The sequence below is a fragment of the Physella acuta genome, unplaced genomic scaffold (genome assembly GCF_028476545.2).
Source record: "Physella acuta isolate Inbredline_101_S28 unplaced genomic scaffold, ASM2847654v3 ptg000186l, whole genome shotgun sequence".
NCBI lineage: Eukaryota > Metazoa > Mollusca > Gastropoda > Physidae > Physella > Physella acuta.
In genome coordinates, this window is record NW_026731705.1 from 1,482,668 (window position 1) to 1,494,126 (window position 11,459).

General features: G+C 43.1%; 1 protein-coding gene across 2 annotated transcripts; it reads right to left on the reverse strand.

Moving 5' to 3' along the window:
• Positions 1-490: 490 nt before the first annotated feature.
• Positions 491-9,764, reverse strand: LOC131936709 (uncharacterized). Of its 2 annotated transcripts, none has more exons than XM_059293751.1 (4): positions 9,661-9,764; positions 4,625-4,751; positions 2,955-2,995; positions 491-1,412 (listed from the first exon to the last, which is right to left on the reverse strand). In XM_059293751.1, the coding sequence occupies exons 3-4, from the start codon at positions 2,986-2,988 to the stop codon at positions 499-501; spliced, it is 948 nt and encodes a 315-aa protein (XP_059149734.1). In that variant the 5' UTR covers positions 2,989-2,995; positions 4,625-4,751; positions 9,661-9,764; the 3' UTR covers positions 491-498. The 2 variants fall into 2 exon arrangements, with proteins under 2 accessions (XP_059149734.1, XP_059149735.1); XM_059293752.1 differs by lacking the exon at positions 9,661-9,764 and adding an exon at positions 4,813-4,854.
• Between the last annotated feature and the right edge of the window lie 1,695 nt (positions 9,765-11,459).

The following is an 11,459-nucleotide window of genomic DNA, read 5'->3' on the forward strand; positions in this document are numbered from 1 at the left end:
TCCTCACACCCCTGACCCCCGGGTCTAGTCCTCCCACCCCTAACCCCCGGGTCCTCACACCCCTGACCCCCGGGTCTAGTCCTCACACCCCTGACCCCCGGGTCTAGTCCTCCCACCCCTAACCCCCGGGTCCTCACACCCCTGACCCCCGGGTCTAGTCCTCACACCCCTGACCCCCGGGTCTAGTCCTCCCACCCCTAACCCCCGGGTCCTCACACCCCTGACCCCCGGGTCTAGTCCTCACACCCCTGACCACCGGGTCTAGTCCTCCCACCCCTAACCCCCGGGTCCTCACACCCCTGACCCCCGGGTCTAGTCCTCACACCCCTGACCCCCGGGTCTAGTCCTCCCACCCCTAACCCCCGGGTCCTCACACCCCTGACCCCCGGGTCTAGTCCTCACACCCCTGACCACCGGGTCTAGTCCTCCCACCCCTAACCCCCGGGTCCTCACACCCCTGACCCCCGGGTCTAGTCCTCACACCCCTGACCCCCGGGTCTAGTCCTCATATCCCGCCCCGCTGTAGTTGAGCTGCCCGTTGAAGCCGCTGTGTACGGGCGCGTGCCACCTGAACCACCATCTGCCCAGCTTGTACACCGGTGCCCCGCTGCTGCCCGGGCATGTACATGTGGTGTACGTGTACGTGGTCTCGTTGTCCGCCACGGTCTGGCACCCGGTCCACCGGCCCACAGACACCTGCTTGATGGAGCCGTGGGGGTGGGACACGATCACCGTCAGCCTCTGGCCGTCACGTGACTCCCGGAACTTCTCCGTGACCCTGCGGCGCAGCAAGTCGAAGAGTTCCAGTTTTCTCTGAAGGTCGTCTGCTAGCTGCATGTCGTGCGTCGCGCAGGAAAACTCACAGCGGTCGGTTTTGACAATGTCAAGGTCATTGTCTGTGGCCAACCTCCAGCCGTCGATGTTGACAGGTGTGTCCGTGTCCGTGTCCGTGTTGTAGTCGAGTCTACACACCGTGTTGGCCACCTCTGTGTTGTCGTACACCACGTGTGTCGCCGTGTAGACCTTGACCTCACGGAACCCAGTGCAGCAGGAACCGGAAGTCTTGCAGAGCGGACATACGGTGTAGATTTTCTTGCTAACACTCCGTATCCTGCCCGACCCCATGCTACTGCCCTGACTGCCGTGCCCGGGGTAGGGCTGGCTGGTGCCGGGGACGTACTCCGGCCTGTGGGGGCTGAGGGTGGTGACGTAGATCCGGACCGTCAGGTCAGCCAGCGCCAGGATCAGACGGTACACGTCATCGTCCCTGACGTCATCAGGCAGGTGATGTAACCGGAAGTTGGGGACTGGAATAAATTTCTTGTGGCCAGGATTTTTCTTACAGTTGGCCAGGCAGGACTTTACTTGACCTTCGCCTTGACCCTTCTCAAACTCCTGGATTTCGAAATTGCCTGTAGAGAAAAGCAGAAATTGATGACGTCATTTACATTTGTTATCATTAATTAAGTCACCACATATATTACCATTAATTAAGTCACCACTTTTCTTACCATTAATTAAGTCACCACTTTTGTTACCAGTAATTAAGTCACCACTTTTGTTACCATTAATTAAGTCACCACTTTTGTTACCAGTAATTTAGTCACCACTTTTGTTACCATTAATTAAATCACCACTTTACATTTCCTTAACAATTTGTGTCAAGAGCTCAGTGTCTATGGAGATGAGGAATCTCAGCTTTAAAGTTTTCCCAGCAATAATTGGACGCTGGCCAGACGTGAAAGAATTCACCTAACAACTGGCGTTCACGATGTTCCAGTCATGTCTGGCCTTGACCTTCTGAGACAGTTTGTCTAGCTCTTGAACCTTGACCCTTGACCCACAGACCTTTTAAACATGGGGGAGGGGAGTCGTGTCAGTTGAAGGGGGTCTCAGACCTATCTATTGGTTGAGGCACCAAAACACGAAATGGAATTTTGCTATTTCAGGTTGGCGACAAATTAACGTCACTAATTAGTGAAACATTAATTAAGTGTCAATCAGCAGCTGGCGATGACCGCTCGGCAGTTGGTGACGTCACGGTGCAGACAGGAAGAGAAAATACCAGCATTTTTGGTCAGGTGATCAAACCTGTGGCAGGTACCCGCTGTCTATTGTGTGTACTCACGTGGTACAACACATCACGTGGTACAACACACCTGGTCACATGGTACAACACACCTGGTCACGTGGTACATGACACCTGGTCACGTTGTACAACACACCTGGTCACGTGGCACAACACATCTGGTCACGTGGTACAACATACCTTGTCACGTGGTACAACACACCTGCTTGTCTTACCCCCAGGATGTTTACCCGTGTCATGATAGTGGGGGGGGGGGGGCAGAGATATCAGGACGTGCATGTTTACCTGTGTCTCACGTCTGCTACTGGTACACACACACACACACTTACACACACACACTTACATACACACTTACACACACTTACACACACACTTACACACTCACTTACACACACACATACACACAGACATACACACAGACATACACACAGACATACACACAGACATACACACATACACACAGACATACACACAGACATACACACAGAATTACACACAGACATACACACAGACATACACACAGACATACACACAGACATACATAAATACATACAAACACTTAAACACAAAAACACAATTACATACACCCAGATCTGATCAGTGTTTGTCTTATGTTGTGTCTTATGTTGTGTCTTATGTTGTGTCTTATGTTGTGTCTTATGTTGTGTCTTATGTTGTGTCTTATGTTGTGTCTTATGTTGTGTCTTATGTTGTGTCTTATGTTGTGTCTTATGTTGTGTCTTATGTTGTGTCTTATGTTGTGTCTTATGTTGTGTCTTATGTTGTGTCTTATGTTGTGTCTTATGTTGTGTCTTATGTTGTGTCTTATGTTGTGTCTTATGTTGTGTTTTATGTTGTGTCTTACCGTGAAAATTTTGTGCCATCTCTGTCTCATCCATCTTTTAGCTGAAAATAAAAACAAAAAGCTGAAAAATTAAATGGCTGAAAATAAAAACAAAAAGCTGAAAAATTAAATGGCTGAAAATAAAAACAAAAAGCTGAAAAATTAAATGGCTGAAAATAAAAACAAAAAGCTGAAAAATTAAATGGCTGAAAATAAAAAAAAAAGCTGAAAAATTAAATGGCTGAAAATAAAAACAAAAAGCTGAAAAATTAAATGGTTGAAAATAAAAACAAAAAGCTGAAAAATTAAATGGTTGAAAATAAAAACAAAAAGCTGAAAAGTTAAATGGTTGAAAATAAAAAAAAAAGCTGAAAAATTAAATGGTTGAAAATAAAAACAAAAAGCTGAAAAATTAAATGGTTGAAAATAAAAACAAAAAGATGAAAAATTAAATGGTTGAAAATAAAAACAAAAAGCTGAAAAATTAAATGGTTGAAAATAAAAACAAAAAGATGAAAAATTAAATGGTTGAAAATAAAAACAAAAAGCTGAAAAATTAAATAGGTGAAAATAAAATTAAAAAGATGAGAATAAAAACAAAAAGCTGAAAAATTAAAAAGATGAGATTGTTATATATTGGCAAAATCTCTCACTATAATTCAAGCAGAAGGCACTGAGAACAATTCCACCCCTCGTGTTATAGAACAATCTATATATATATATATATATAATTCTCTTCTGGGAGACGCTAGAAAACAAGCTGTAAGCGCGCTCACTACCATCCCCACCCCTACATGGTCTGGTGAGCTGTGGTTCACGCAATGTTTACATTCGTGGATTCGGGTTTAGTGACGGCTATTAGGTGCAGATAATTTAGTTTGAAACGATTTTAAGAGGAGGCTGCTTTCACGGGGGGGGGGTAGTGTTTTAAAGCAAAAATTTTCAGTGGCAGCATTGGTACTGTCGAATTCACAAATTATGAATTACTGACAAGTAGAAAAAAAAACAAATAGCGGCGTATGATATGCCACGGGTCAGCTCGTGCCACAGACTCCACGGGTCAATACAACCCCCGGTCTAGACATCCAGTCAAGAAATAGTTATCCATATCAAACCATTACATACTTGCAGTTATCGATATATCAAACCATTACACACTTACTATATTATTTGTCCATATCAAAACATTACACACTAAATGTGCTAGTTATCCATATCAAAAGATTACACTCTTAATGTGTTAGTTATCCATTTGAAAACATTACACGCTAAATGTGTTAGTTATCCATATCAAAACATTACACACTAAATGTGTTAGTTATCCATATCAAAACATTACACACTAAATGTGTTAGTTATCCATATCAAAACATTACACGCTAAATGTGTTAGTTATCCATTTGAAAACATTACACACTAAATGTGTTAGTTATCGATATCAAAACATTACACGCTAAATGTGTTAGTTATCCATTTGAAAACATTACACACTAAATGTGTTAGTTATCCATATCAAACCATTACACACTAAATGTGTTAGTTATCCATATCAAAACATTACACACTAAATGTGTTAGTTATCCATATCAAAACATTACACACTAAATGTGTGAGTTATCCATATCAAAACATTACACACTAAATGTGTTAGTTATCCATATCAAAACATTACACACTAAATGTGCCCTTACCGTCTGCTGTCGTCCCTCACGATTTATGGCCCTTGTGTATCGATCACAGATGTCCGAAGTTGGCCTAGATTTATCTGCTCACGAACTGACCACGTGATGCCCGCTATCCAGGTCATCAGACAGCGACCTTGGTGTACCGAAATGATGACATAATTTATGGCTGACCAGGAGAAATTCTACTCACTGACAAGACAGGAGAAATTCTACTCACAAGACAGGAGAAATTCTACTCACAAGACAGGAGAAATTCTACTCACAAGACAGGAGAAATTCTACTCACAAGACAGGAGAAATTCTACTCACTCACAAGACAGGAGAAATTCTACTCACTTACAAGACAGGATAAATTCTACTCATTCACAAGACAGGAGAAATTCTACTCACAAGACAGGAGAAATTCTACTCACAAGACAGGAGAAATTCTACTCACAAGACAGGAGAAATTCTACTCACTCACAAGACAGGAGAAATTCTACTCACAAGACAGGAGAAATTCTACTCACCCACAAGACAGGAGAAATTCTACTCACAAGACAGGAGAAATTCTACTCACAAGACAGGAGAAATTCTACTCACTCACAAGACAGGAGAAATTCTACTGACAAGACAGGAGAAATTCTACTCACAAGACAGGAGAAATTCTACTCACTCACAAGACAGGAGAAATTCTACTCAAAAGACAGGAGAAATTCTACTCACAAGACAGGAGATATTCTACTCACTCACAAGACAGGAGAAATTCTACTTACAAGACAGGAGAAATTCTACTCACTCACAAGACAGGAGAAATTCTACTCACAAGACAGGAGAAATTCTACTCACTCACAAGACAGGAGGAATTCTACTCACTCACAAGACAGGAGAAATTCTACTCAAAAGACAGGAGAAATTCTACTCACAAGACAGGAGATATCCTACTCACAAGACAGGAGAAATTCTACTCACAAGACAGGAGAAATTCTACTCACTCACAAGACAGGAGAAATTCTACTCACCCACAAGACAGGAGAAATTCTACTTACAAGACAGGAGAAATTCTACTCACAAGACAGGAGAAATTCTACTCACAAGACAGGAGAAATTCTACTTACAAGACAGGAGAAATTCTACTCACAAGACAGGAGAAATTCTACTCACAAGACAGGAGAAATTCTACTCTAAAGACAGGAGAAATTCTACTCACTTACAAGACAGGAGAAATTCTACTCACAAGACATGAGAAATTCTACTCACAAGACAGGAGAAATTCTACTCACAAGACAGGAGAAATTCTACTCACTCACAAGACACGAGAAATTCTACTCACTTACAAGACACGAGAAATTCTACTCACTTACAAGACAAGAGAAATTCTACTCACAAGACAGGAGAAATTCTACTCACAAGACAGGAGAAATTCTACTCACCCACAAGACAGGAGAAATTCTACTGACAAGACAGGAGAAATTCTACTGACAAGACAGGAGAAATTCTACTCACAAGACAGGAGAAATTCTACTCACCCACAAGACAGGAGAAATTCTACTCACAAGACAGGAGAAATTCTACTCACCCACAAGACAGGAGAAATTCTACTCACAAGACAGGAGAAATTCTACTCACAAGACAGGAGAAATTCTACTCACCCACAAGACAGGAGAAATTCTACTCACAAGACAGGAGAAATTCTACTCACCCACAAGACAGGAGAAATTCTACTCACAAGACAGGAGAAATTCTACTAACAAGACAGGAGAAATTCTACTCACCCACAAGACAGGAGAAATTCTACTCACAAGACAGGAGAAATTCTACTCACCCACAAGACAGGAGAAATTCTACTCACCCACAAGACAGGAGAAATTCTACTCACAAGACAGGAGAAATTCTACTCACCCACAAGACAGGAGAAATTCTACTCACAAGACAGGAGAAATTCTACTCACCCACAAGACAGGAGAAATTCTACTCACCCACAAGACAGGAGAAATTCTACTGACAAGACAGGAGAAATTCTACTGACAAGACAGGAGAAATTCTACTCACAAGACAGGAGAAATTCTACTCACCCACAAGACAGGAGAAATTCTACTCACAAGACAGGAGAAATTCTACTCACCCACAAGACAGGAGAAATTCTACTCACAAGACAGGAGAAATTCTACTCACAAGACAGGAGAAATTCTACTCACCCACAAGACAGGAGAAATTCTACTCACAAGACAGGAGAAATTCTACTCACCCACAAGACAGGAGAAATTCTACTCACAAGACAGGAGAAATTCTACTAACAAGACAGGAGAAATTCTACTCACCCACAAGACAGGAGAAATTCTACTCACAAGACAGGAGAAATTCTACTCACCCACAAGACAGGAGAAATTCTACTCACCCACAAGACAGGAGAAATTCTACTCACCCACAAGACAGGAGAAATTCTACTCACCCACAAGACAGGAGAAATTCTACTCACAAGACAGGAGAAATTCTACTGACAAGACAGGAGAAATTCTACTCACAAGACAGGAGAAATTCTACTCACCCACAAGACAGGAGAAATTCTACTCACAAGACAGGAGAAATTCTACTCACCCACAAGACAGGAGAAATTCTACTCACAAGACAGGAGAAATTCTACTCACAAGACAGGAGAAATTCTACTCACCCACAAGACAGGAGAAATTCTACTCACAAGACAGGAGAAATTCTACTCACCCACAAGACAGGAGAAATTCTACTAACAAGACAGGAGAAATTCTACTCACCCACAAGACAGGAGAAATTCTACTCACAAGACAGGAGAAATTCTACTCACCCACAAGACAGGAGAAATTCTACTCACCCACAAGACAGGAGAAATTCTACTCACCCACAAAACAGGAGAAATTCTACTCACCCACAAGACAGGAGAAATTCTACTCACAAGACAGGAGAAATTCTACTCACAAGACAGGAGAAATTCTACTCACAAGACAGGAGAAATTCTACTCACAAGACAGGAGAAATTCTACTCACAAGACAGGAGAAATTCTACTCACAAGATAGGAGAAATTCTACTCACAAGACAGGAGAAATTCTACTCACCCACAAGACAGGAGAAATTCTACTCACCCACAAGACAGGAGAAATTCTACTCACCCACAAGACAGGAGAAATTCTACTCACAAGACAGGAGAAATTCTACTCACAAGACAGGAGAAATTCTACTCACAAGACAGGAGAAATTCTACTCACAAGACAGGAGAAATTCTACTCACAAGACAGGAGAAATTCTACTCACAAGACAGGAGAAATTCTACTCACAAGACAACAGAAATTCTACTCACAAGACAGGAGAAATTCTACTCACAAGACAACAGAAATTCTACTCACAAGACAGGAGAAATTCTACTCACAAGACAACAGAAATTCTACTCACAAGACAGGAGAAATTCTACTCACAAGACAACAGAAATTCTACTCACAAGACAGGAGAAATTCTACTCACAAGACAACAGAAATTCTACTCACAAGACAGGAGAAATTCTACTCACAAGACAACAGAAATTCTACTCACAAGACAGGAGAAATTCTACTCACAAGACAGGAGAAATTCTGCTCACAAGACAACAGAAATTCTACTCACAAGACAACAGAAATTCTACTCACAAGACAACAGAAATTCTACTCACAAGACAGGAGAAATTCTACTCACAAGACAGGAGAAATTCTACTCACAAGACAGCAGAAATTCTACTCACAAGACAGGAGAAATTCTACTCACAAGACAACAGAAATTCTACTCACAAGACAGAAGAAATTCTGCTCACCCACAAGACAGGAGAAATTCTACTCACAAGACAGGAGAAATTCTACTCACTCACAAGACAGGAGACATTCTACTCACTCACAAGACAGGAGAAATTCTACTCACAAGACAGGAGAAATTCTACTCACTCACAAGACAGGAGAAATTCTACTCACAAGACAGGAGAAATTCTACTCACTCACAAGACAGGAGAAATTCTACTCACTGACAAGACAGGAGAAATTCTACTCACAAGACAGGAGAAATTCTACTCACAAGACAGGAGAAATTCTACTCACAAGACAGGAGAAATTCTACTCACAAGACAGGAGAAATTCTACTCACAAGACAGCAGAAATTCTACTCACAAGACAGGAGAAATTCTACTCACAAGACAACAGAAATTCTACTCACAAGACAGAAGAAATTCTGCTCACCCACAAGACAGGAGAAATTCTACTCACAAGACAGGAGAAATTCTACTCACTCACAAGACAGGAGAAATTCTACTCACTCACAAGACAGGAGAAATTCTACTCACAAGACAGGAGAAATTCTACTCACTCACAAGACAGGAGAAATTCTACTCACAAGACAGGAGAAATTCTACTCACTCACAAGACAGGAGAAATTCTACTCACTGACAAGACAGGAGAAATTCTACTCACAAGACAGGAGAAATTCTACTCACAAGACAGGAGAAATTCTACTCACTGACAAGACAGGAGAAATTCTACTCACTCACAAGAGGGAGAAATTCTACTCACAAGATAGGAGAAATTCTACTCACTCACAAGACAGGAGAAATTCTACTCACTGACAAGACAGGAGAAATTCTACTCACAAGACAGGAGAAATTCTACTCACAAGACAGGAGAAATTCTACTCACAAGACAGGAGAAATTCTACTCACAAGACAGGAGAAATTCTACTCACTCACAAGACAGGAGAAATTCTACTCACAAGACAGGAGAAATTCTACTCACAAGACAGGAGAAATTCTACTCACAAGACAGGAGAAATTCTACTCACTCACAAGACAGGAGAAATTCTACTCACAAGACAGGAGAAATTCTACTCACAAGACAGGAGAAATTCTACTCACAAGACAGGAGAAATTCTACTCACTCACAAGACAGGAGAAATTCTACTCACAAGACAGGAGAAATTCTACTCACAAGACAGGAGAAATTCTACTCACAAGACAGGAGAAATTCTACTCACAAGACAGGAGAAATTCTACTCACAAGACAGGAGAAATTCTACTCACCCACAATTTGTTCTGGCAGAGAGACGCGTGCTGTGTGCTCGTGAGATAAACCAGGGAGAAATCTGACAGGCTGATAGATCTGGGTCAAGGTCACTAGCTCTCCCTCCAGCCGGTGGGTGGGGGGGATGTTGGATGATCGGATGACACTTGGTTTATTTTTGTTAATTAAAACAAACTGCCAATCAAGAAACAGTGTGTGTATACAAAGTCATTAGAACAATTAACAAAACAATTAACGAGATAATTAATTAATGACTGGATCAGTCTCATCTGGTGCAGGGTGAAGTCTTGTGATCGGCTCATTGATTGGTGGGCTTAACCCTAACAATGGTGGGCTTTAGTTTCATGATGGTGGGCTGGTGGGCTTTAGTTTCATAATGGTCGGCTTTAGTCTCATGATGGTGGGCTGGTGGGATGTAGTCTCATAATGGTGGGTTTTAGTTTCATGATGGTGGGCTGGTGGGCTTTAGTTTCATAATGGTCGGCTTTAGTCTCATGATGGTGGGCTGGTGGGCTTTAGTCTCGTGATGGTGGGCTTTAGTCTCGTGATGGTGGGCTGGTGGGCTGTAGTCTCATGATGGTGGGCTGGTGGGCTGTAGTCTCATAATGGTGGGCTTTAGTCTCATGATGGTGGGCTGGTGGGCTTTAGTCTCGTGATGGTGGGCTTTAGTCTCGTGATGGTGGGCTGGTGGGCTGTAGTCTCATGATGGTGGGCTGGTGGGCTTTAGTCTCGTGATGGTGGGCTGGTGGGCTTTAGTCAGACTAAAATGGGCGGGGGGAGGCTTCACGTTGACCAAGTGAACTGGCATGTACCATCTGGCATGTACCATCTGGCATGTACCATCTGGCATGTACCATCTGGCATGTACCATCTGGCATGTACCATCTGGCATGTACCATCTGGCATGTACCATCTGGCATGTACCATCTGGCATGTACCATCTGGCATGTACCATCTGGCATGTACCATCTGGCATGTACCATCTGGCATGTACCATCTGGCATGTACCATCTGGCATGTACCATCTGGCATGTACCATCTGGCATGTACCATCTGGCATGTACCATCTGGCATGTACCATCTGGCATGTACCATCTGGCATGTACCATCTGGCATGTACCATCTGGCATGTACCATCTGGCATGTACCATCTGGCATGTACCATCTGGCATGTACCATCTGGCATGTACCATCTGGCATGTACCATCTGGCATGTACCATCTGGCATGTACCATCTGGCATGTACCATCTGGCATGTACCATCTGGCATGTACCATCTGGCATGTACCATCTGGCATGTACCATCTGGCATGTACCATCTGGCATGTACCATCTGGCATGTACCATCTGGCATGTACCATCTGGCATGTACCATCTGGCATGTACCATCTGGCATGTACCATCTGGCATGTACCATCTGGCATGTACCATCTGGCATGTACCATCTGGCATGTACCATCTGGCATGTACCATCTGGCATGTACCATCTGGCATGTACCATCTGGCATGTACCATCTGGCATGTACCATCTGGCATGTACCATCTGGCATGTACCATCTGGCATGTACCATCTGGCATGTACCATCTGCCAACCAACGTGTGTTGGTGTGTGTGTGTGTGTGTCCGGTTAGTTGGACACATCCCTGGTCTGGTGTGTGTGTGTGTGTGTGTGTGTGTCCGGTTGGTTGGACACAACCCTGGTCTGGTGTGTGTGTGTGTGTGTGTGTTGGACACATCCCTGGGCTGGTGTGTTACAGCTAAGGTCGAGTGTGCTAAAGATGGCAGAAATGAGGTCACT

Coding starts and splice junctions, on each gene's coding strand:
- LOC131936709 (XM_059293751.1), bottom strand. CDS start 2,988: ATGGATGAGACAGAGATGGCACAAAATTTTCACG. Junction 1,413..2,954: donor GATGGCACAAAATTTTCACG/GTAAGACACAAC, acceptor TTTTCTCTACAG/GCAATTTCGAAATCCAGGAG.